Source organism: Oncorhynchus kisutch, linkage group LG7 (assembly GCF_002021735.2).
Source record: "Oncorhynchus kisutch isolate 150728-3 linkage group LG7, Okis_V2, whole genome shotgun sequence".
Lineage (NCBI taxonomy): Eukaryota > Metazoa > Chordata > Actinopteri > Salmoniformes > Salmonidae > Oncorhynchus > Oncorhynchus kisutch.
The window spans coordinates 23,313,773-23,340,803 of record NC_034180.2 but is presented as its reverse complement, the minus strand read 5'-3'; the positions used below and the strand labels follow the sequence as shown (position 1 = coordinate 23,340,803).

Here is a 27,031-nt window from a genome sequence, read left to right as displayed (position 1 = left end):
TCATTCTAATGCAGTTAAAATAGTCATTGGTCGTGTTCATGAATTATAATGGGCAACAAAAGGTTTGTCTGCCGCCAAAGCCTGTGAAAGAGAGATAGCTTTTGGTCTGATTCATCTCCATTCTGAAATAGATTTTAAAGCACTTTGTGTAATGCATTCACCAGCCAGTCAGCACTGGGCTGGCACATTCACGCCGACCGCACGGGCCACTGTCATCTCTTATTATTGTATCTTAATCCAATTATAAATGGGATCTCTCATCCTTAGTCCAGTAATCCATGCTAGAGTGTTGCTCTTTAGGTTAAACACTGATGTAAAATGGTCTCTCTTTTCTAAGGGGGATGTGATTATGTCACTCCTTTGTCTGAGGGGAGATCCAGCCATTCGTAATCTGTAGGAGTTCCTAACCCCAGCCCAGCCACACGGCCTGGCCCCCTCAACCCTCTAGCCCCCTCCATCTCTATCCCCAGCCACCTCAGCATCCACCTCTCCAGCCCTCTGAGAGAATCTCATTCCCCCTTGTTCTAGTAGATAGATAGAAGCCAAAGGCTGTGTCCCAAATGGCACACTTTTCCCTGTATAGTGCATTACTTTTAACCAGAGCCCTATGGACCCTGGTCAAAACGTGGTGCACTGTAAAGGGAATAGGGTGCCGTTTGGGATGTAGAGGGAGACTCTGAGAAGACTTATTTGTAATGTATCGTCTTCTCCTTTCTGTTGCTTCCTTTTACTTTATCTAAAGATATATGCATTGTGTCATGATATCTCTAACAGAACTCTGTCTGTCTTTATCTAAAGATATATGCATTGTATCATGATATCTCTAACAGAACTCTGTCTGTCTTTATCTAAAGATATATGCATTGTGTCATGATATCTCTAACAGAACTCTGTCTGTCTTTATCTAAAGATATATGCATTGTATCATGATATCTCTAACAGAACTCTGTCTGTCTTTATCTAAAGATATATGCATTGTGTCATGATATCTCTAACAGAACTCTGTCTGTCTTTATCTAAAGATATATGCATTGTGTCATGATATCTCTAACAGAACTCTGTCTGTCTTTATCTAAAGATATATGCATTGTGTCATATGTGTGTAACAGTGATAACACCAAGTAAAAGTGAAATGATATCTTAAAACACAACATATAAATATCCATTAACAAACTTCTTATAGCTTATTAGACACGTTTCCAATTCCTGAACACATACTACTTAAATAAAAAACAGCCATTTCTTAACAGAATCATGTCTATCTTTATCTAAAGATATACAGTGCATTCAGAAAGTATTCAGGCCCCTTGACTTTTTCCACATTTTGTTACGTTCCTCATCAAACTACACACAATACCCCATAATGGCAAAGCGAAAACAGGTTTTTGCAAATGTATAAAAAAATACAAAACAGAAATACCTTATTTACATAAGTATTCATAATTGACTCAAAATTGAGCTCAGGTGCATCCTGTTTCCATTGATCATCCTTGAGATGTTTCTTCAACTTGATTGGAGTCCACCTGTGGTAAATTCAATTGATTGGACATGATTTGGAAAGACACACACCAGTCTATATAAGGTTCCACAGTTGACAGTGCATGATAGAGCAAAAACCAAGCCATGAGGTCGAAGGAATTGTCTGTAGAGCTCCAGGACAGGATTGTGTCAAGGCACAGATCTGGGGAAGGGTACCAAAACATGTCTGCAGCATTGAAGGTCAACATGTCTGCCTCCATCATTCTTAAATGGAAGAAGTTTGGAACCACCAACACTCTTCGTAGAGCTGGCTGCCCGGCCAAATCACTCCACCAATCAGCCCTTTATGGTAGAGTGGCCAGACGGAAGCCACTACTCAGTATTAGGAAGTTGTTCCTAATGTTTGTTATACTCACTGTAAAACGTAAAAATGAAGCATGGTGGTGGCAGCATCATGCTCTGGGGATGTTTTTCCCGGCAGGGTCTAGGAGACTAGTCAGGCTTGAGTGACAGATGAACGGAGCAAAGTACAGAGAGATCCTTGATGAAAACCTGCTCCAGAGGACCTCAGACTGGGATGAAGGTTAATCTTCCAACAGGACAGAGACCCTAAGCATACAGCCAAGACAAAGCAGAAGTGGCTTCAGGACAAGTCTCTGAATGTCCTTGAGTGGCCCAGCCAGAGCCCAGACTTGAACCCGATCGAACATCTCTGGAGAGACCTGAAAATAGCTGTGCAGCGACGCTCCCCAACTAACCTGACAGAGCTTGAGAGGATCTACAGACAAGAATAGGAGAAACTCCCCAAACACAGGCGTGCCAAGCTTGTAGTGTCATACCCAAGAAGACTAAAGGCTGTAATCGCTGCCAAAGGTGCTTCAACAATGTACTGAGTAAAGGGTCTGAGTACTTATATAAATGTAATATTTTAGTGTTTTTAAAACCTGTTTTTCCTTTGTCATTATGGGGTATTGTGTGTAGATTGATGAGGGAAAAAACTATTTAATCAATTTAGAATAAGGCTGTAACGTAACAAAAGTTTTAAAAAGTCAAGTGGTCTGAATACTTCCCGAAGGCACCATATACATTATGTCAGGATATCTTTAACAGAACTATGTCTGTTTGCTGTGTACTGTCCTGCCTGGAAGTTCTTAGATACGCATTTGGACTGAAACATGTTGGAGAGACACAGGGGTTTGTTGTTTTCATGACAGAAATGATTCAGAAGCTATTAAGCTATTACTATTAAATAGTCATATGGCTTAGTGATACCATTTGATTAAACAATGGTATGGGTGGTTTTACCTTTGTGATGAAAAATGAAAAGACGTGATGACAAAAGTGTGCATGGGCATTGTCTTCCTGGCATACCGTCCAGTTGACCTCTACGAAATTATTAACGTCATGCTTTTCATTTCAAAGTTGGGACACTATCAAGTTTGACAACAGAGACCTCATTTGGTTTCATTCGTTTAGCGTGTCCTCTTGGTCAAGGACATCACTAAAACAAAGAAATAATAATGATAACATTGTTGGGTAATAGGTTTGTTTATCTTTGTTTTTCGTATCTACCTTCATGCATTTGCTAAACTTGCCTCACGCTTGATGTAAAAGCAGCCTATTCGACAGACAGAGGATGTTCATCCCATAAGAATGAGTAGATATAGAAATAAGAATGAGTAGAATTTGAATGCCCATGGTTAGAGGTTCTATATCTGTTCCACTCATTCTAATTCTATGGTTCATCATGCCATTTGATTCTAGTGAAACTATAGGCTATGTTCAACCACTTTCATCAGCCTGCTATATTTTATGGTTTTAATATGTTTAATTGATTTTAAGTCGTGTTCTTGGCTAGACAGTAAGACACGCCCAAATACCTTGTAAATCGTAAACACATACAGCTACAACAGGAAGTTCACTTCACGGTATTGGTGTATCATTTCACTTCTTAATCATTGTTTCTGCTTGGGATGATAATTTATGAAGGACTAAATTGCTTAAAGGGATTTGACATTAAAGGGATTATTCCCATGTAATCCTCTGGTCCCAGTAGGCCCAACCTGATCAGTGAGCGCTGCATGGCCAAACACCACCAGCGCACTTTAGGAAATACCAACACACACACACACACACACACAAACACACTGAAGGAAATACCAACGCCATGCAATTGGATATTCAAGAAGGGGGTTCGTATTAGAGGCAGAGACATATTAACAGCCTGCTGGTTTTCCTTGTCATCCCCAATTAACGATGGCAAATCCTGTTTTCATCCTAGTAAATGAGAGTGTTTAAAGGTTAGGGGATTTCATTTATTTCATTTTATAACTAAAGCAGCTTGTAATTTTCTATGGGTGTTAAGTTAGAATTTTGGGAGGGGGGTTAGAATTAGGAATGGGAATTGTGTTGTTACAGGATCCTGTATACCTCTGGAGACACACACGCACACACACACACACACACACAGGTTCAGCCTATTAGGAGAGTAAAGGCTGTTGTAAAAACAAGACAACATACTCTGGACTGTTAGTATCTGTGTGTATGTATGTGTGTGTGTGTGTGTGTGGGATGTTGCTGCATAAATACTAATAGTCCCTGTTCATGTCTTCCTCCCTGCAGGTGGAGCTGACAGGCAGCAGTGTGTTTGACTACGTCCACCCTGGCGACCACGTTGAGATGGCAGAGCAGCTGGGCATGAAGCTGCCTCCAGGCCGAGGCCTCCTCTCTCAGGGCACTGCCACAGAGGACGGCGCCAGCTCTGCCTCCTCCTCCTCACACGCAGAGACCCCCGAGCCAGGTGGGCTTTACAGGGCACCCGCCGCGGGCAAAGGGGGAGGAGAGGGAGGCAGATGGATGGGAGATGATGGGGGGAGTGGGAGAGGGGAAGAGTTGGGGATGGATAGGAGACAGGGGGGTGGGGTGGGAGATGGTGGGGGGAGTGGGAGAGTTGGGGATGGAGAGGAGACAGGGGGATGGGGTGGGAGATGGTGGGGGGAGTGGGAGAGTTGGGGATGGATAGGATACAGGGGGATGGGGTGGGAGATGGTGGGGGGAGTGGGAGAGGGGAAGAGTTGGGGATGGATAGGATATAGGGGGATGGGGTGGGAGATGGTGGGGGGAGTGGGAGAGTTGGGGATGGATAGGAGACAGGGGGATGAGGTGGGAGATGGTGGGGGGAGTGGGAGAGTTGGGGATGGATAGGAGACAGGGGGATGGGGTGGGAGATGGTGGGGGGAGTGGGAGAGTTGGGGATGGATAGGAGACAGGGGGATGGGGTGGGAGATGGTGGGGGGAGTGGGAGAGTTGGGGATGGATAGGATACAGGGGGATGGGGTGGGAGATGGTGGGGGGAGTGGGAGAGTTGGGGATGGATAGGAGACAGGGGGATGGGGTGGGAGATGGTGGGGGGAGTGGGAGAGTTGGGGATGGATAGGAGACAGGGGGATGGGGTGGGAGATGGTGGGGGGAGTGGGAGAGTTGGGGATGGATAGGAGACAGGGGGATGGGGTGGGAGATGGTGGGGGGAGTGGGAAAGTTGGGGATGGATAGGAGACAGGGGGATGGGGTGGGAGATGGTGGGGGGAGTGGGAGAGTTGGGGATGGATAGGAGACAGGGGGATGGGGTGGGAGATGAGGGAGACGGTGTAGAGGGGGATGGGGTGGCTTTTAATGAAAAAACTGATTGGTGTTAACATTAGAACGAAATGTGCCATCTTCAACATGGTTTCAAAAGGGAGCTTTTGGCATTTTTATGCTGTTTTGTAATTGCTTTGCTTTGGTTATTTGAAAAGCTATTATGAGTTTGGGTGTTTGCTGGCATACCTGATTTTGTTATTGTTTTTACAATAGAGTACAGACAGTTTAGACCATGTCAGTACTGAGTTGCTGCATTTTATCCTTGTAGTGTCAAGTAAGAACAACAGTAGATTCATTTGGCTGTTGACTCACTCTCAGACCAGTCTGTGGGGGGTTTCTGTAATGAAGGGAGTGTGTGTGACATGATACGTCTGATGAGTGTCTCCAGCAATGCCCCAGATCCTCACAGGGACAGTGGAGAGAGAGACTGTGAAGCCCAGCCGTACTGTAACACAAGCTTACCCACCCTGCCTCCTTCCCCAATTTAATTAGAGAAGGAATTGTATAGAAGGAATGAAAAGAGGTGACATTCCTCATTGGGATTCTTTTCAGGCCTGTTATAGGCTTTGCCTTCCAAATGTTCCCATTTTCATTGTGTTGTACTGATGATAATTTAAGTATTAGGGGAAAATCCATTTATAAATTAAACAAAATGACTTGATATCCATCAGTCCCTTAGTTCATCAAGCTGTTCAAACAGGAGGAAGATTGGCTGGTCGGCCCGGGTCTTCGGAGAGACTCAGTAATTAGATCTGCGAAGGATTTATTCTTTGCTGATTGGGGCTTTAAATTAATTGAAGTTCCACATTTGTGGTTTTGTCCTTTTCGTGCCTTTTTTCCCCGGCAGGAGATATTTCACACTGGCAGAGCAGCGGAAGAAGAGAGGAGAGGGAGAGACTGTGTAGGAGTGCTTTCCAATGTTCATTTCTTTGGCGAGGAGAGAGAGAGAGAAAAATAAAGAGGGTATCTAATGAGCGTTAGGGCTCCTGACATTGAGATTTATTTGTGTACACAGGGACTCATTATGAATGGGCTGTAGGAACAGAAAAAGGGCACCCAACACTTTCCCACCTCCACCACTTCCTGTCCCTTTCTCCTTTTTCTCCCTCGCTCTCTGTCTCTTTCTCTTTCTTTCTCTCTCTCTCTCTCCTCTCTCTCTCTGGCAGCCAAGTGAAAGAGAAAGCGGGCAGTGTTTAAGGGAATGCCAGGTTTTTCCATCCTCTTGTCACCTCCCACTTTACCCGTAAACACACACACACACACAGACAGCGACCCCCCCACCCACACACTCACACACACACCCACACACACACCCACACAAACACACACACACAACTCCACCACAGAGCGCCTGTTGTACATCCTCTCTCAGCTCCACCAACAGGGATGTCACATCTTCTTCCCCAGCCATACCTGCAGGATATAATAGTGTTATCAACAGTCTATTTTGCATACATGCAGCAGACTGGGATTCCTCCCCCTTCTCCTCTCAAGGGCGTGTCAGCTTGGTAATAAAGCTGTGAGTGGGGTGTGTGTACGTGTCTGAGCAGACAGTCTTTTTCTTGGAAATAGTAATCCTGGGTGTTTGTCAACAAGGTTTCTTTGTTAAGTATGAGAGTGGAGCGGGATGCACTAGCGATGTGATTATTTACATTTGAGGGTTAAGTGCCCTGCTCAAGGGCACATCGACAGATATATTTTTTAACCTAGTCGGCTCTGGGTTTCTAACAAGTGATCTCTCGGTTTTTCTTCTATTTGTATTACATGAAGAATCATTTTGGGGGGGGGGGTGTCATTTTCTGAGTAAAGATTGCAGGAAGGGAATAGAGGTCATTGAATATTTCACCCAATCAAGACGACAATATGGGTTAATAAATATACAGTTTTGCCTTTTACGATGCCAGTATAAAATCGTTTTCAATAGTTGTAGTGTTGCTACACACAAATGCACATGAAGTATTTTGGCCCAATCAAAGCAAAGCTTTGTTTGTTTACACTGAGATTCCGGAGAGGCACAAATGACAACTTCTTTTTCAATATATTTCTATCCATCAGTCTTCCTCAGGTCGCACTCGGGAGTCATTTATTGATTGGTATTCATTTGAACTCCCAGTAATGTTCCCCCCACAACAATCCTATATAGCATGTCTCTCCATATGAATGGTTTGGAACGTTTACGCCACTGTCTTAAGGAGGAGACGTAATTAAGTTTCACTTTTTAACTTCATATGTGGGCAGCAGAGCTCTCGCATTAAAAACAGCATTTTCTATTCTATTTTCTATTCTCACCACAGGGAGCGGTGTCCAGTCAAGGTAGTGCAGTTCAGTCTGACATCATTCAAATGAGTTCAACAATATTCTGTTCATTTAGGTGTAAAAAGAAAACTAATTGACATAAATAGTTCATTATGTGTCACAACAGCCTTAATTGTCCAAGGCATTGACTTATGTAAGGATCATAAGTCCTTGATTATTGTTGCTAATTATGCTATTAGTACACTGAATGTGAATAATTCTGTGTAATTGTACACATTTATCATAATTAGGAAGTTGCCAAAGTTATTGTCATCTACATTTTACATCATGTAAAGGACAATTATCATTAGTTTCTCAAAAGATAGAGCGGCTTTGGAGCTGTGGGCAGTCGTGCTGGATGGGCTGGGGTGTATGTGTTGGACAGTGTTTTGTGTATACTGTATGTGTTAGGCAGTGTGTGTATATGCGCTAGGCAGTGTGTGTGTGTGTGTGTGCGAGTATGTGTGTGTGTGCGTGGACCTGGTGAACTCCTATCCCAGTAGGTTAGACCTTTGATTTGTGTGGAACCTCCTCTAGCCTTTAACAGGTGTCTGCTGCGTGTGACATTTGAAATGCAAATAAAGCTCTTTGCCAAAAGCCCCAGAATCTACCCTTGACAAGCCAGAGCAACCCCCTCTCACACACACACACACAAACACACACACCCAGTGTGAGGGTCTGAGTCGAGGGCAGGGTTCTCCACCTTGGTATGTGTAGGAAATTATCTGTCAGAAAACTCCATAGACATGCACTGATTGTGCAAATTCATATTCACACTTTTATTATGGATTTGCAAATGTGCTTCAATTAATTAAATAAAACCACTTTAACAAAGAAAGACTAAGTACGGTGCAATTATTATATTACAAAATTATTATACTAAAGCAAAAATTAGCCATTTTAAAAACGGGCGTGCTCTCCTACTTTAATTGGATTTTTCAGAGTACATAATGAGCAATCAGAGACTATTATTAGTAGACTTTTCGAATGACTTTTTTAACTAAGACTAGAGGAGGTGGATGTTCTGTTTACAATAGGGCATGAAAAAAGGTAATGGAAGAGTTGACTGACGACATAAGATCTCACTGCTCTGATGTGAAATACATCTCCTCATCCTCCACGTGAATATCTCTCATAGATAAAGATTTTAATATCATGTAGGTTGAAATCAAACTTCTGAAGTGATATGTATAATTGAGAATATTATTTGACTACAGAGATCTGCTCTGCGCGCGCGCGTGTGTGTGTGTGTGTGTGTGTGTGTGTGTGTGTGTGTGTGTGTGTGTGTGTGTGTGTGTGTGTGTGTGTGTGTGTGTGTGTGTGTGTGTGTGTGTGTGTGTGTGTGTGTGTGTGTGTGTGTGTGTGTGTGTTTGAATTATCCCCAGCCCCAGCTATTGTCCTGGGAAATAGGAGAGGAAGGAAACAATGACCTCCACCTGTTCTTGTGAATTAATGTTAGCCAGGAGAGGAGAGGAGAGGAGAGGAGAGGAGAGGAGAGGAGAGGAGAGGAGAGGAGAGGAGAGGAGAGGAGAGGAGAGGAGAGGACGGGACAGGAGCTAGCGTCTTCTCTGGTCCTGCTGGAGGAAGGGTGGGGGTGTAGGAGGGTGGTTGAGTTAGGCCAGGCTCTCCTCCTGGCTGATAGACCTGCTGGAGGAAGGGTGGGGGGTGTAGGAGGGTGGTTGAGTTAGGCCAGGCTCTCCTCCTGGCTGATAGACCTGCTGGAGGAAGGGTGGGGGGTGTAGGAGGGTGGTTGAGTTAGGCCAGGCTCTCCTCCTGGCTGATAGACCTGCTGGAGGAAGGGTGGGGGGTGTAGGAGGGTGGTTGAGTTAGGCCAGGCTCTCCTCCTGGCTGATAGACCTGCTGGAGGAAGGGTGGGGGGTGTAGGAGGGTGGTTGAGTTAGGCCAGGCTCTCCTCCTGGCTGATAGACCTGCTGGAGGAAGGGTGGGGGGTGTAGGAGGGTGGTTGAGTTAGGCCAGGCTCTCCTCCTGGCTGATAGACCTGCTGGAGGAAGGGTGGGGGGTGTAGGAGGGTGGTTGAGTTAGGCCAGGCTCTCCTCCTGGCTGATAGACCTGCTGGAGCTGTTTATAAAGAGCGCAGACACACGCGCGCGCGCACACACACACACACTGACCCTCTCTCACTGTCAGCCAGAGAGGAAGTCTTCAGAGAGGTCCAGGGGCTGATATGCAGCCAGGTTGGCTGTGTTGGAGTCGTGTATAGAGGCTGGTTGGATAGGGTGGCAGGTTGGCTGTGTTGGGGTCATGTGTGCTCAGATGTGATACTCTTACACAGGGGCAGCTGTCACAGATTTGTATCTACCATACCGCCGTCCTGCCTCATTTATAGTCTGCTGGTGAAATTGCTCTCTTTTAGATGTCTTGTAGCCCAGAGTCCATATTGTTCTTTGGTGGTGTGGGCAGCAAGGCAATACCATGCAGTCATATTGTACAGGCTATATGTGGAGTGTACATTTCACAGATGTGTATGTTCACAATTGTTGTGAAGGGTTTAACATGGCATGTTGTGACGGTGAATACTGTAACTGGTGGCTGGTGACAGTGGATCCCGTCCCAGTTCATTCCAGCCCTGTCTAGCAACATCAACCAGCTTCGGTTTATTCTCCCTCACGTCTCCCTCTGATTAGAAATGCAAATCCAAGTGTTTTGTTCATCTGTCTCTGTCAATACGAGGATATATTCAATTAAATAAACATCAGTCTTTGTTGTGATGCCCCCCTTCTCTTTCTTTTTATCTATAGAAACAGTCAGTCGACAAAGCAGACAGAGCTTATGTTGCTTAGAATGGAAATGCCAATGGAAATAAGGAAATGTGTTGCGTCTTGTGTACTCACCAGGAAATATGATATTTGCTGTCCAATATTTATTATTTGAAACATGCCTGTGACAAAGATTTCTGGATTTAGCGTTTGATTTTCATGTCGGTTATTTTCAATAAGGAGATAGGAAGTGGGATTTATGCTAGTTTCCTGTGACTGTGAGATGTGGTCTCCATCCCAAATGGTCCCCTATTGCCTACATGGGCCTTGGTCAAAAGCAGTGCACTAAATAGGGAATAGGGTTCCATTTGGGACACAGTAGCGGACTGTGCTGTGGCATTGAGTTCAGAGCAACTCTTTTTCTTTATTATTATAAAGAAAGTCCCTGAGGGGATCCCACTTCCTGCCGTGGTAATTCCAACAAACTGAAGGTCAAGAGAGCAGGATAATTCGTATTGAAATATAGTATTTTATTTATGAAATAAACACAGTAGCAATTTCCAGAATTAAGTCAGAGGGAATTGCAAACAACCTACAAAAAAGATCTCGCTATTGTCTTTACTACTGTAAGTGTGACTGAGATTGCATGTGGTATTGAAAGTAGTTGCTTTTCCTATATATAAATAAATATAGCTACCTATATGAATTGAGATTAGTGGTTGTTTAAACAAAGCTTGTACTGTGTGATTTCTGTGAATGATTTACCTGTCTTGGTATCCCAATTCAACTCTCATAAAGCTCCTAACAGGGTAAAAGTCATAATATAGTCCCTTGATTTTCTGCTGCAGGGGGGAAAAACCATAAGTTACCTTAGAATGATGAAAGTACATATCAGTCCATCAGATAGATTCTCTGTCAAAGCATCAGTGTGGGTGTTGATGAACTAGGCATCGTAAATAAAGGCCTACCTGGCTCCTCGATCGCTAAGACAAATGTTTTTTAATCATCTGATGTGTTCATTTATCCCAGGGCTCTAACTTTAGCCTTAAATTAAGCCTCTTGCTAAAGCATAACTTGATTTAAAAAATTTTAATAAATCAAAATACCCATCAGTCATGGCTAGCCTTCGTTTGGCAGCGAGTCTTTGATAAAATGATTCACTGCTTGCTGTATTTTTCCTTACAAAGTACTGAGTATATTGTATTTTCTGTTATGCTTATAGCTGTAGTTTTAACCCAGACTTTATTCATAGACCCCACTTTTAGATATGAAACTAGTGTGTATTGATGAATTATGAGTGTTGTTCTTGCTTGTGTTATTTATCAAATGAACCCCCTTCAACAAGGCCATTGTCCCCGCTGTGCCTCTTACACTTTTTATATCAATTCTGTCACTTGCAGTTGGCTGTGACTGCGCTCAGTTATACATATTTGTTCTTAATGCAGATCAATGTCAGACAAGGAAAGCGTTCGAACAGCATTCGTCTGAAAGCTGACATCTCAACCACTCTGTAGTGTAATTATTCAGGTTGCAGGTGCAGCCAATTATGTAGTATTATCTAGAGTCCGTCTGTGTACAACGCACACCGCTGGCAGCTAGTTGACTGTACATGAAGACAATGGCTTCTGCTGTAACCCCTTAAAAAGCCCTTCCCACATTACTAAACAGACTTTATCAATGCTTTCGAAAAGCCTGTGCATTTCCATCATCACTCCTCCTAGTACCCCGAGCTGCTCCCAGGCGCTATCCAACCGCTCGGGCTCGGCGCCTACATACGCAAAACAATCCCTAAAGAGGAACAAAGAAACTAATGACAGCTTAGCCGGCCTAAAAGATTGAAAATTCTGTCACGTTGAAAGTACAAGATCACTGGAGGAGGAAGGCATCAGAGCTTTGAAAGACAGAGGCAGGATCAAGCAGTCTCCAGACTATTAGAAGCCAGTTTTATTTAAGCTTATTTGGCTGATAAGGTTGTCAGAAAAGGCTTTTTTTATCAGCCTAGTGTAGTAGGGAGGCATTACCACACTGCTCTGTTCCCATGCAGTGTAGAGAGAGTGCTGCAGTGCTTTGTGGGAAAGGCTTTTGATAAAGCTGCCACATGTTCTCACACAGGAGGAAAAGCCACTTTGGAGTTCAGCTCTCTGATAACTGGTGGAGAATAATAATACATGGTTGAGAATGGGGACCCTCTTGTTTATATATTGTATTTTTGTCTTCATTTGTAGACAGAGCTTTATTGTGTAATCTGAACAGTTTGCATTGGTTAATGTATTGTCAATGGATCGCTCTGTATAAGAGAAATACGTGGTCAGAGAAATAGTAACCTGGCAAGACAGAGTTTTTTTTTTTAACTTTCCCTCCAGGAAGAGAAAAGGGAATACAAAATAGTAGCCATTGCAGTCGCTCTGTTTAAAAAAATATTTTTTAAAAGCAATTGAGTTCTTTTTCCAGTTTGTGGAAATGACAAACCATGTCCCTTTGAATATCGCAGAGGGTGGAATATCAAACACCAAGCGTGTTGACAGAAAACGCAAACAAATAACAGTCATATTGTCCGACTCCGCCAACGACTCCTCGCTCACAAATTAACGGCCTTCTAGGATGGTACACGGGGAGTGTTAACTTATCAGACATGAATCATTGGGATGTCTGAATGACTCTGTCTAACTGGGTAGGAATGCGTTGGTATTCTGTTGAGCTCTTATAGGCAAGATGGGGTACTGTGTTTCTCAGGCATTTATTCATAGAAAAGGGACTGCTGCTGCAATCTGACTTTCCTCCCTTTTAAATACATCTTTTAGATCATTCGCAGGAGTAAATAATGGCCTTATTTGCAGCTTTGTGCGCTATTTAGACTGCCCTCTCTCAGAGCTGAATTGCTTTTTGTTGGGCCTAAATTTCATATATATATACTTTTGTTTAACTAGGTGCTTATAAGAGCCGGTAGTAGATAACAACAAACAGCAAACAGGTCTACTCCCAATAAACTGGGAAATTATCGCTTCTGCTCTTCCTCGTGACACAATTTGTCAAACCTGCTGATAGGAAACAAATTCTATTCATAAGGTTCCCCTCCTCCCGTCAGCATCGGTGTGATTCGGTAGCAATTCAATTATAGTTTTGTGAGATAGTGAGCCCAGAGAGAGAATCCAGGCTGACAAGAAATATGACAGGACAGTTACAGAGTGTTTATGCAATTAAACTTTCACTGACAATACCTGGCGAATGATGAATGCCTGGGCTGAGGTGTGTGTGCACAAGTAATGTCCCACAAGGATGGCACATTTTTCATTATTTTACAGCTGCTCTGATCTTCCAGGGCTGGCCGGGAGCTGCTGCAGGGAGGGAGAAGAAGTGAGAGTTTGGAGGAGAGAGAAGGAGAGGGGGGTTAAAAGAGTGGGTGACAGAGAGAATGAGATAGGGGTTAAGAAAGAGAGTGGGGAGAGGGAGAGAGAGGGGGGAAAGGGAGAGGGCTTAGTAGAGAGAGGGTGTGGAGGGGTGTGTAAGGGGGAGGGAAAAGCCTGTTCTATTGTTGAGAGGACAGAGGCAACGAGTGACCCTCTTAAAACAGAGATGGGGGTTTTTAAACGTGTCAATGACATGTTAAAAGAGTACTAGCTATTTCTTCCATAAAAATGACTGTGTTGTGAGCACTGAAACTATAACACTTTAGGTTAGAATGACTTTACATTTAGTTTATGTTTAGCAATTACGTTTAGCATGGGTATTTTGTATTTGATTTCTTCACACTCACACAGTGTATAAAATCTGCACCTGAAGGCTCAAACCCAGAGTAAAGTGTCAAGGGAGCCACAGCAGTTTGGTATAATCAGAAGATTATCTTGTGTGGTGCAAAAAATGTATTCCGTGTTAACATACAATCCAATTCTCAGGAAGTTTGCATTTCATTTGTTATCAGACAGTTGGCAAATTCAAATCCTATTTTAATAGGGTAGAAATGATTTCAAAGCTACTCTTTATCTAATGGAATCTGAATATTTTCTGTCAAAGAGACTGACAGTATCTACATGGGATGTCAATATTCATAATTGCATGAAGGTGTGGAGAGTCTGTTCCTATAGGACTCCTGTGTTGATGTACTGTGTCTTAAATAAAATATAGGGCCAGGTTTGTGTGCCAGCTTGCTAGCGCTCAACACCCCTTACGTCTCAAATGGCAGCCTATAGGTCCTGGTCAAAAGTAGTGTACTATATAAGGAATAGGTTGCCATTTGGAATGCAGGCCCCTACTGTCTTCCCCTTCATCCTGTCTTTGTCTTCTACCTTAATCGTGGTAGTCTTCAAAGGCCCATTAAAAGTAGGGAGCGAAGGCATGGAGCAAAGAGTGTCGAACACAAACACACATTGCTAATACACATCTGTCTGTTCTGTGAGAAGAAAAATCGCATTTAACGACAGAAAGCCGACGATCTCGCTAGCCTTACCTGCAATAGTGAAGTATAAAGAAGCGAGATCTACAATAATGTCATGGTAAAACGCGGACTAAAAGACAGTTGCGAAACCGTAACGAGACAAGGGATCTTTTGGGAGTAGACAACTGTTAGAATGATGTTGTGTGATAGCTTCTCTGTTTATATTCTAGTTAACAAGGTCGTTGTGACCTTGGAAATACATGTCTTTGTCTACTTTGCCACTGGCTTCATTTGCTAGTTATCAGCCATACAGACATAGCCCGGTAAATGTTATTAGTGTGTTAGTCAATGGTTGGCATTCCACTGAGGGTTTCACCGACACCCGTTCGTTTGTCCACAGATCAGAATTTAGGAGAGGTGTTCTTTTTAATTAATCATTTGTCCTTCAAACAGTCAAGTTTCTCTCCTTCGTTATACGTTGGTTCTCCACAGATAATTAGGTCCCATAGTTCAGCTAATTCCACTTGAGAACTGGGCTGTAGCCACCTGCTTCTTTTGTATGGGTAATCTTTGTCTTGTAAGATTCTGTCCCCGTAGACTATTGCAGCTCATGAAGAATGAGAAAATGTCTCTTTTTCCCCACAGTGTCCTCCGTGCACTTGCCTAAAATTTTAATTGTATGCGTACAACACATTCTCTCTCTCTCACGCACGCACACACACACACACACACACACACATACTCTCTCTCACACACACATACTCTCTCTCACACACACAAATACACACACCTTGGTGTGATAGGGAGGTGTTGATTTTTAGGTGTATATGGATCTGAAAGGGAAACTAATCCTATTAATTCAAAGTGAATAACAAAGAGTAGCAGGCCTTTTCCCATGTTGTTCCATTTATTCAACCTGCTAGTGTTTTGTTCTTCCATCATAATTATTTCCCAGTCAGATCCGCACTGATTTCCTGGTGGACTTGTGTACCTCAGACTAACTTATAGAACAACGGAGCTGGGATAATTCACACTATTCCTCTGGGGTGGAGTTCTCCGTTTTTTCAAGGACATTTTTATTACAAAGCTGATGGAATTTGCATATTAATTCATTTCTTTCCATTTTTAAGATTAAATGTTGTCAACATGTATCAGTGCAAGGCTTTGACAGAGCTGATGAAATGGGTCAGTCAAGCTTGAACATTTTGGAGTATAGCAGCCATCTGCAACCTCCGAACCCCCAGTGCCAAGCGCTCTCTGTCTCTCCTGCAACTTGATTAAAGAAAAGGACTTTGACTGGGGAGGGGCGGCGGGCGGATAGGAAGAGGGGAAGGCTAAAATGATATGCCAAATTCTATCAACTTGATTAGACTGTCATTAGCGGCCGTCGATTCATAAAGTGCATTTTCATGTTTTTTAGTTTTTTTTTTTGATAAAGATGAATACGATTTCCTTTCTAATACATCCCTTGTGCTTTTTTTGTATCTATTATCACACCAATAGACCGACCATCTGCAGCTCAAGGCTTCACCTATTTATTCTCATTCTGAATCACTCAAGAGTGAAGTCCAGTCCACTATCCCGCGTGATTATACGTTTCCTCGGCAGCACAACATTGATTAACTTAAACGACTGGCAATGAGCAAACCAGTTTTCAGAACGGTTTCATGTTCGCAATCATAAATAAACACAAATCCCTGGCTATCGCTATGTCTTTCATATGCTGGAGTCAGTGCTGTACTAGGCACTACACAGTAAGTAGCCCTGTCTCTGTTTATCTTCTCATCCCCATGTTCATTAGTTGTCTTTGACAAGTGTTATTGCTGTTCCGTCCTTTCCGTCCTGTTCTGTCCTGTTCCATCCTGTTTCGTCCTGTACCGTCCTCTTCCATCCTGTACCGTCCTGTACCGTCCTGTACCATCCTCTTCCGTCCTGTACCATCCTGTACCATCCTCTTCCGTCCTGTACCATCCTGTACCGTCCTGTACCGTCCTGTACTGTCCTGTTCTTGTTCTGTCTCGTTCCGTCCTGTTCTGTCCTGTTCCGTCCTGTCTCGTCCTGTTTCCATCCTCTTCTGTCCTGTTCCGTCCTGTTCCGTCCTGTTCCGTCCTGTTCTGTCCTGTTCCGTCCTGTCCCGTCCTGTTTCCATCCTGTTCCGTCCTGTTCCGTCCTGTTCCGTCCTGTTCCGTCCTGTTCCGTCCTGTACCGTCCTGTTCCGTCCTGTACCATCCTCTTCCATCCTGTTCCTTCCAGTTCCATCCTGTCCCATCCTGTTTCCATCCTATTCTGTCCTGTTCTGTTCTGTCCTGTTCCGTCCTGTTTCCATCCTCTTCTGTCCTGTTCCGTCCTGTTCTGTCCTGTTCCGTCCTGTCCCGTCCTGTTTCCATCCTGTTCCGTCCTGTTCCGTCCTGTTCCGTCCTGTACCGTCCTGTTCCGTCCTGTACCATCCTCTTCCATCCTGTTCCTTCCAGTTCCATCCTCTTCCATCCTGTTCCTTCCAGTTCCATCCTGTCCCGTCCTGTTTCCGTCCTATTCTGTCCTGTTCTGTTCTGTCCTGTTCCGTCCTGTTTCCATCCTCTTCTGTCCTGTTCCGTCCTGTTCTGTCCTGTTCCGTCCTGTTCCGTCCTCTACCATCCTCCGTCCAGTTCCGTCCAGTTCCATCCTCTACATCTACTCTGTCTGATCCATTCACCTCTTCCTCCAACCCGCTAGCGAACTCCCTGAGATCTAGCCTGGCATAACTAATTTCCCTATGTTTCACTGTTGAGCACAGCGTTCAGTCTGGTTAAACCAGGCTACCTGTGATTAGCAGCGGGCCAGCAACCTCCTAAATGCAGCCATGACAAGACACACTCAACCCTCCCCATCGCCACCATCTCCCCCTGCACTGCTATGTCACATTCAGGGTTGGCCGTTATGATAAGGGAAGAAGAAACACACACCTTCATCTACTCCATCTAGCTTTCAATCTGACACCCACCACCTCACCCTCACCTCAGCGTCTCGCTTTCATTTCAAATCACGTAAACGGCAAAGTCATGAGAAAAGAACAGAGTAGGCCATTTATCTGGTGTTGACTGTCAAAAGTAGTGCACTATGTAGGGAATATTGTGCTGTTTGGGAAGCAGCGTGGACATGGGGCTACAGTGACCTGCAGCTGATAACAACTGGCCCGCCATATCACCGCGTCACCTCCATTACCATATTAATAATGGATGGGCCTGGGTCACATCGCCCCGTGCTCCCCTGTCCTGTGCTCCCCCACAGGGTGGCAGGCTGGGGATGTCTAGGGGAGCATGTTATCTGACCACTGGCTATGGCTGTACAGTTACAGACAGGGAGGAGCTCCCTTGGACAAATGTCCATTCAGGGACAATAACATGAATCTTGTCTAGATAGACATACAGTACCAGTCAAAGGTTTGGACACACCTACTCAAGGCTTTTTCTTTATTATTTACTATGTTCTACTTTGTAGAATAATAGTGAAGACATAAAAACGATGAAATAACACCTATGGAATCATGTAGTAACCAAAAAAGTGTTTTTATATGAAAATAGATTTTAGATTTTAGATTCCTCAAAGTAGCCACCCTTTGCCTTGATGACAGCTTTGCACACACTTGGCATTCCACCTGAAATGCTTTTCCAACAGTCTTGGAAAAGTTGAACGGACTTTCCTTCACTCTGCTGTTCAACACATCCCAAACCATCTCAATTGAATTGAGGTCAGGTGATTGTGGTGGCCAGGTCATCTGATGCAGCACTCTATCTATCCTTCTTGGTCAAATAGCCCTTACACAGTCTGGAGGTGTGTTGGGTCATTGTCCTGCTGAAAATAAATGATAGTCCCACTAAGCACAAACCAGATGGGATGGTGTATCACTGCAGAATGCTTTGGTAGCCATGCTGGTTAAATGTGCCTTGAATTCTAAATAAATCACTGACAGTGTCACCAGCAAAGCACCATCACACCTCCTCCTCCATGCTTCACAGCAGGAACCACACATGGGGATATCATCCATGTACCTACTCTGTGTCTCACAAAGACATGGAGGTTGGAACCCAAAATATCAAATTTATAACAATAGCAAGACTATATACAGGGGGGAACCGGTACAGAGTCAATGTGCTGGGGCACCGGTTAGTTGAGGTAATATGTACATGTAGGTAAAATTATTAAAGTGACTATGTATAGATGATAATAACAGAGTAGCAGCTGTGTAAAAGAAGGGGTGGGGGCAATGCAACTAGTCTGGGTAGCCATTCGATTAGATGTTCAGCAGTCTTATGGCTTGTGGGTAGAATCTGTTTAGAAGCCTCTTGGATCTAGACTTGGCGCTCGGGTACCGCTTGCCGTGTAGTAGCAGAGAGAACCGTCTATGACTAGGGTGGCTGGAGTCTTTGACAATTTTTAGGGCCTTCCTCTGACACCGCCTGGTATAGAGGTCCTGGATGGCAGGAAGCTTGGCGCCAGTGATGTACTGGTCCATTCACACGACCCTCTGTAGAGCCTTGCGGTCGGTGGCCGAGTTGTTGCCATACCAGGCAGTTATGCAACCAGTGCAACATGCTCTCGATGGTGCAGCTGTAAAACCTTCTGAGGAGTCATACCAAATCTTTTCAGTCTCCTGAGGTGGAATAGGTTTTGTCGTGCCCTCTTCCCAACTGTCTTGGTGTGCTTGGACCATGTTAGTTTGTTGGTGATGTGGACACCAAGGAACTTAAAGCTCTCAACCTTCTCCACTGCAGCCTCGTCGATGAGAATGGGGGCATGCTCAATCCTCTTTTTCCGTTAGTCCACAATCATCTCCTTTGTCTTGATCACGTTGAGGGAGAGGTTGTTGTCCTGGCACCACACGACCAGGTCTCTGACCTCCACCACATGTCCAGGTCTCTGTCTCGTCGTTGTCGGTGATCAGGCCTACCACTGTTGTGTCATTGGCAAACTTAATGATGGTGTTGGAGTTGTGCCTGGCCGTGCAGCCATGAGTGAACAGGAAGTACAGGAGGGAACTGAGCACGCACCACTGAGGGGCCCCTGTGTTGAGGATCAGCTTGGCGGATGTGTTGTTACCTACCCTTACCACCTGGGGGCGGCCCGTTAGGAAGTCCAGGATCCAGTTGCAGAGGGAGGTGTTTAGTCCCAGGGTCCTTAGTTTATTGATGAGCTTTGAGGGTACTGTGGTGTTGAACGCCAAGCTGTAGTCAATGAATATCATTCTCACATAGGTGTTCCTTTTGTCCAGGTGGGAAAGGGCAGTGTGGAGGGCAATAGAGATTGCATCATCTGTGGATCTGTTGGGGCGGTATGCAAAACGGAGTGGATCTAGGGTTTCTGGGATAATGGTTTTGATGTGAGCCATGACCAGCCTTTCAAAGTACTTCATGGCTACAGACGTGAGTGCTTCGGGTTGGTCATCATTTAGGCAGGTTACCTTAGTGTTCTTGGGCACAGGCACTATGGTGGTCTGCTTAAAACATGTTGGTATTACAGACTCGGACAGGGAGAGGTTGAAAATGTCAGTGAAGACACTTGTCACCTGGTCAGCGTATGCCCGCAGTACACTCTCAACTGTGCTTCCCTTTATAGTCTGTAATAGTTTGCAAGCCCTGCCACATCAGACGAGCATCAGAGCCGGTGTAGTACAATTCGATCTTAGTCCTGTATTGACGCTTTGCCTGTTTGATGGTTCGTCGGAGGGCATAGCGGGATTTCTTATAAGCTTCTGGGTTAGAGTCCCGTTCCTTGAAAGTGGCAGCTCTAGCCTTTAGCTCAGTGCGGATGTTGCCTATAATCCATGGCTTCTGGTTGGGTTATGTACGTACTGTCACTATGGGGACGACGTCATCGATGCACTTATTGATGAGGCCAATGACTGATGTGGTGTATTCTTCAATGTCATCGGAGGAATCCCGGAACATATTCCAGTCTGTGCTAGCAAAACAGTCCTGTAGCTTAGCATCTGCTTCATCTGACCACTTCTTTATTGATCTAGTCACTGGTGCTTCCTGCTTTAATATTTGCTTGTTAGCAGGAATCAGGAGGATAGAATTATGGTCAGATTTGCCGAATGGAGGGCGAGGGAGAGCTTTGTATGTGTCTCTGAGTTTCTTTCCTCTGGTTGCACGTTTAACATGCTGATAGAAATAAGGTAAAACGAATTGAAGTTTCCCTACATTAAAGTCCCCGGCTACTAGGAGCGTCGCCTCTGGGTGAGCGTTTTCTTGTTTGCTTATGGCGGAATACAGCTCATTCAATGCTGTCTTAGTGCCAGCCTCCGTCTGTGGTAGAATGTAAACAGCTACGAAAAACAGATGAAAACTCTCTAGGTAGATAGTGGGTCTGCAGCTTATAATGAGATACTCTACCTCAGATGAGCAATAGCTCGAGACTTTCTTAGATATCGTGCACCAGCTGTTGTTTGCAAAAAGACACAGTCCGCCGCCCCTTGTCTTACCAGACACCACTGTTCTATCTTGCTGTTGCAGCGTATAACCAGCCAGCGGTATGTTGATATTGTCGTTGTTCAGCCACGACTCCATGAAGCATAAGATGTTACAGTTTTGAATGTCCCATTGGTAGTTTAATCTTCCGCATAGGTCATCTATTTTTTTCACCAAAGATTGTACGTTTGCTTGCAGAATGGAAGGAAGTGGAGGTTTATTCGATCGCCTACGAATTCTCAGAAGGCAGCCCGCCCTCTGGCCCCTTTTTCTCCGCCTCCTCTTCACGCAAATGACAGGGATCTGGGCCTGTTCCCGAGAAAGCAGTATATGATTCGTGTTGGACTTGTTAAAGGAAAAAAAGGATTCTCTCAGTCCGTGGTGAGTAATCGCAGTCCTGATGTCCAAAAGTTATTTTCGGTCATAAGAGACGGTAGCAGCAACATTATGTGCGAAATAAGAAGGGAAAAAAACGTTACAAACAACGCAAATAAACAAACAAAAAACACAATCGGTTGGGGACACGTAAAATATCAGCCTTCTTCTCCGGCGCCATTGCTCTACTACTGCTTCACACAGTCTCCTCTGAACAGTTCATGTTAAGATGTGTCTGTTACTTCAACTCTGTGAAGCATTTATTTGGGCTGCAATTTCTGAGGCTCCAATGACCTTATCCTCTGCAGCGGAGGTAACTCTGCGTCTTCCTTTCCTGTGGTGGTCCTCATGAGAGCCAGTTTCTTTACAGCGCTTGATGGTTTTTGCGACTGCACTTGAAACTTTCCGTATTGACTAACCTTCATGTCTTAAAGTAATGATGGACTGTTGTTTCTCTTTGCTTTTTTGATCTGTTCTTGGCATAATATGGACTTGGTCTTTGACCAAATAGGGCTATCTTCTGTATACCACTCCTACCCTGTCACAACACAACTGATTGGCTCAAATGCATTAAGAAGGAAAAGAATTCCACAAATAAATTGTTAACAAGGCACACCTGTTGATTGAAATGCATTCCAGGTGACTAGCTCATGAAGCTGGTTGAGAGAATACCAAGAGTGAGCTGTCATCAAAGGCAAAGTGTGGCTACTTTGAAGAATCTTGATTCTTGATTCTCAAATCTTTTGATTTGTTTAACAATTTTTTGGTTACTACATGATTCCATATGTGTTATTTCATCGTTGTGATGTCTTCACTATTATTCTGCAGTGTAGAAAATAGTCATAGAAAAACCCTTGAATGAGTAGGTGTGTCCAAACTTTTGTCTGGTACTGTATTTTGTGGTTGGGATAACCATAATCAGTGTATGGAAGGTCTCTATGAAGTCTGGTCTGATATGTTAAACAGCATGTAGATGGGGGCTGGGCATCAGAAAACTTGATGTTGAAGAGATCAACATTCATCTTCAGTTCTTTTTATGACAAGCTCTTTTGGCAAGCTTCTGATTTAGCCTTTTACATTTTAATAGACACACTAGAAATGATTGTTAGTTAGTCAACAAGACCCCTGTTTTTTTTATATTCACGTTGATGGACTATATGGCTGTAGCTCCCTGATTGGAATAATACATGAATTTGAAGGGATTTATGTCAATTTGAGAGAAAACCTTTTAAAGAGCATTTACAACTCGGGATTGAATTATCACTTCACTCTTCGGGGCCATTCGGTTTTTTCTGCACCTCGTTGATCTGCTGTGTTGATCTGCTGTGTTGATCTGCTGTGTTGATCTGCTGTGTTGATCTGCTATGTTGATCTGCTGTGTTGATCTGCTGTGTTGATCTGCTGTGTTGATCGTGGTTGCATCAGCGCTTCATCCTTCCATTTGGCTGTAAACGTACGCCTGTAAGCACGTCTAACGTTGCCTTCATCTAGAGCTTGACATGGTGACTCAGGTGGGGTTCCAGCTTAGATAGATACAACGGCTCTCAAATAGAGAGGAGATTTAGAGAATGTTTTAGGGGAAATCGTTGGATGTTTCGTTTTCCAAGCCAATGCGAAACAGGCCTGTTTATAAAGGATATATTTATGAGTAGACCCTTATATGAGTGTATTTATACTCATGGTTTGTCATGTTGTAGTTATCATATTGGCACTACGTACATGTAGGGGGGTTTAGAGAATATTTCAGGGAAAACCTTTGGAAGTTTAGTTTTCAAACAAAGTGTTTTTCCTTGTTTTTCCTTTCCACGTTGGTACTTCAGTTTTTATTATTCAGTGTATATCATATAGAAGTTACTCCTCTGGTACTAAAAGTCTTATTTTATAGAAGCACCTTTTGTATCCTCTGCGATTTTCCAGATAGCAATACTTTCTGTATTGTCAACCAAGGCATATCACCACTTTATTAAGCTATATTAGAGGTGCTCCCATGTTTGGTTGGAAGAATGTGTTTTCATCAATTAACATAATCACTTGGTCTAGGAGAAACATATTGGAACATATTTGCTTCTATTTATCCTAATTTATCTTTAGAGATGTATTGTGAAATCAGCAAAGTGCCTGGGCACTTAGTGATGGAGAGCGAAATTGGCTGTCAAGGAAATGCAGCTATTATATTGTATTACAATATAAGAGGTGCCTCTTGAAAGGTCTCAGGGGGTCCTGTAGGGAGAGCTCTGTATGATACGTACAGATTCCCACCAATAGCCGCCTCAGTGGCATTGCATGATGTTGAAATGGCATCTAGTAGCAACCATTTAAGAAGGATATTGACCTTGATGTAAAAAGAAACAGGATTCCAGTGCTCCACTCTAGAGAGAAATACAGTATATATTCACCCTTTCCACTTCCACTGTTAAACTGGACACCTGTCGTAGTACCTCAATCATTCGTTGATATCTTGAATTCGCCATGCAGGAAAATCTGAAAATGATCGAATTTTTTATTTCTTTTGAATGTCACTCTGCCTGAAATGAGGCATGGTATAGCTGTATGTTTTAAATTAATCTCCCTCCCTGGTAGTGTTGGCTAGAGGGTTACTGGGTGTAGAGGATAGGAGGCACAAGTGACAGAGGAGGACAAGGTGCCTGACGGCATTTTTCCTGTCAACCTCTAATTATTAATGCCGCCATTGCAATACAAGTCTCTCTCTGTATGTTTCATATCCCGCTCACACGTGCACACACATAGACACACACACACACACACACACACACACACACACACACACACACACACACACACACACACACACACACACACACACACTGGACACTCTCTCTCTCACACACACACAGACACACTTTCTCTCCCAAACACAAAGGAGAGCTGTATTGAAAAATCACCCTCTACCTCTCAATATGGAGCCAGCCAGCAGAGCCTTCCAATTAGTACAGGGCCTGGTGCATTATATATCATTACTAATGTACAGAGAGAGGCCCTCATTCATCAGAGCGGGGCGAGACAAGGACCTCCCCGCGTCTAGATATGGAGGACAGACACACTGAGCCTGAGCCATGGGCTATACACTTTATCTTGATTTATCTGTGCGTTAAATGCTTGACGCTTTGAATTGGTACTAATATTTATATAAATGTAAATTGAGGAATATTAGCAGCCGGAGTATGGGAGCCTCGCTAAGGCATATAAGTCATTTAAGACAGGGAGCTTGTAGCTTGTAGAAGTGTCTTGGCTTTGTAGCAGCTTCCTCCTCTGAGTCGTCCCAGGTGTGTAGAAATGGTATGGTGACAGGGGTTGTCAGGGAGAGGAGAGGAGCAACAGGGGGATAAAAAACTGCCAGTGGGTTATTGATGATGGTCAACAATCGACACCACAGCACAGAAAGTAATACTTTTAACGTCTCATCACTTACACACAGAGACGGTTCATTCTGAGGGCTTTCATCAGGAAAATGAATCCAGACCGGAAGACCATGCCAAACCGTAAATTATGCTCACAAATAATTTTCTCTTTTTAAGAAGTAATCTTTTATGGTGTCATTTTTTATATTAGATCCAGGCTTGTAAAGCTTATTGTCTTGTATAGTTTAACATTTCACTGCAAAGTGCTCTGGCACTTGATGTTTGACGGCTGCTTACTCTACATGTAAAGATGTGGTAGGCTACATTAACCTTTCAAGGTTTGGGCACTGCTCTCTTTTTACTATCAACATAAACATGCATGGATCTCAATATGGTCACTTGACCACACGATTAGGTGGTAATCACTCTATGGTTTACGTGTTAGCACGGTACTTAATGTATTACAACCCTATAACACATACCTACAGTACAGTAAATCATTATTCTCCCATGCAGTATCAAAAACCATTCATTGGGCTGGGGCTGCCCTCGCAATAGAACCACGGGTGTGTCCCAAATGGCACCCTTTCCCCTATATAGTGCACTCATTTTGAGTAAAGTCTCAAAAGTAGCGCACTATAAAGGGAATAGGGTGCCATTTGGGACGAATACAGTATCATGTGAAATCAGCCTCTCTATCTAGGAACACAAATTATCCCCTGTGCCACACTATAATAATCAGAGTAATGCTCCAACAGACCAGATATTACCATTAGTTTGATGAAGAAAGTATTGCAATGGCGTTCGACGTGTCTGACTCGTAAATTGCCCAGTCTATAATTCACATTCACATCATAACCGCCAACTAACAGAAGCCCACTGGTGGTGAAACACACCACCACCCTCCAACCCCTCACAAATGACTCTGATGTTGCTTTAGTTAGACGTCCGTAGGGTGAAAAAAGAGCCCTGTGTCTTTAAGGCCAGTCGGTTGGCTCGTGCCTTCCCTCCTTCCCTAATGAAAATTCTCAGTTCGAAGAGGCTCTGATCTTGTGTTTTAGTAAAATAGAACTCTGCAGCTGACTGGCAGCTCTGATCTAAAGCATTTAAGTGTACGTTTTGATCTCTCTGCCTTTGATTAAAACTAATGAGCTCATTTAATTCAAAATGGGAATCTGTGATAAGAGAAATAAGGTTGATGTGATTGGATTAGAGAGGCGAATTAAACTCCTAGAGCTACTGCTGAAGTTTGTGGCTGCTGCTGCTTATACAGTGTATTAAAAAGCTGTTGGCGTATTCTGCTGTGTTAGATGATGAGCAAAATTTCATAGTAATTCATATTTAATCAGAAGAAATGAAATGACTAAATATAACATGGCTCTGGCTTCTCCCCAGAGTGATAAAGGACTGGTTAGATTTTAAATGACATTTAATTCATGTCCTCAGAAAAGAAGAGAAAAAACCGTCGCCTTGTGAAAGAGAATGGCACCACCACCCCTCACCCCCTCCCCCCCGGCCTCCTCACCCCTCCCTTCATCCCTCCTTCCCCACCCTCCTCCTTTACACTGATCACATTGTTTCCGGTTCCAGAGACCCAAAGTCACTGCAGCCTTGTTATATGCAGAGTAGCAGAAAACCGGATTTTCCAGGTGTGCTGTTTTAGTAATCCCATTTCAATGTAATCTCCTAGTCTTGTCCATGGCTGTGTGTCTGCCTGTCTGCCTGTAGAGTAAAGTGGAGGCTGTCTAATGTCCTGTCCAGCTTTGGGGACAGAGACAGTCAGGGGAGACAAACGCATGCACACGCACAAACACACACAAACACACACACGGTCTTGTTTAACTAACCTGGGGACGCAACATTGATTCCCATTCAAAATCCTATTCTCCCTAACACCTAACCCTAAACCTAACCCTAACACTAAACTTAACCCTAACACTAACCTTAACCCTAACCTTAACCCCAAAACCTAACCTTAACCCTGAACCTAACCTTAACCTTAACCTGAAGCTTACCTTTTTAAAAATATTTTATTGAATGTGTTGTGTATTTTTTACCCCTTTTTCTTCCCAATTTCGTGATATCCAATTTTTTTATTTGATTTAACCTTAATTTAACCAGGAAGGGCTCATTGAGATTTAAAATATATTTTTCAAGAGCGTCCTGGCCAAGATAGGCAGCACCAAATCATTACAACAATTACAGACAAACAACATGAAAAACTACAAGTAATCTAGTAAAAACCATAGAATTCACAAGAGTATAACAATATCAAAAACAGCTAATTAAAAACATTGACAGGTCAGGGAATCAGTCTCAAGATCATTCATCAGTGATTTAAAAATTCCA

At 43.7% G+C, this 27,031-nt stretch overlaps 1 protein-coding gene across 4 annotated transcripts in view; it reads left to right on the top strand.

The window, feature by feature from the left end:
- Positions 1-27,031, top strand: part of LOC109894814 (neuronal PAS domain-containing protein 3) — a 382,790-nt gene that overhangs the window by 325,346 nt on the left and 30,413 nt on the right. For all 4 annotated transcript variants that reach the window (XM_031828698.1, XM_031828700.1, XM_031828699.1 and 1 more), the window contains one exon: positions 4,102-4,279. In XM_031828698.1, the coding sequence (XP_031684558.1) occupies positions 4,102-4,279 (178 nt within the window). The remainder of the gene's footprint in view (positions 1-4,101; positions 4,280-27,031) is intronic.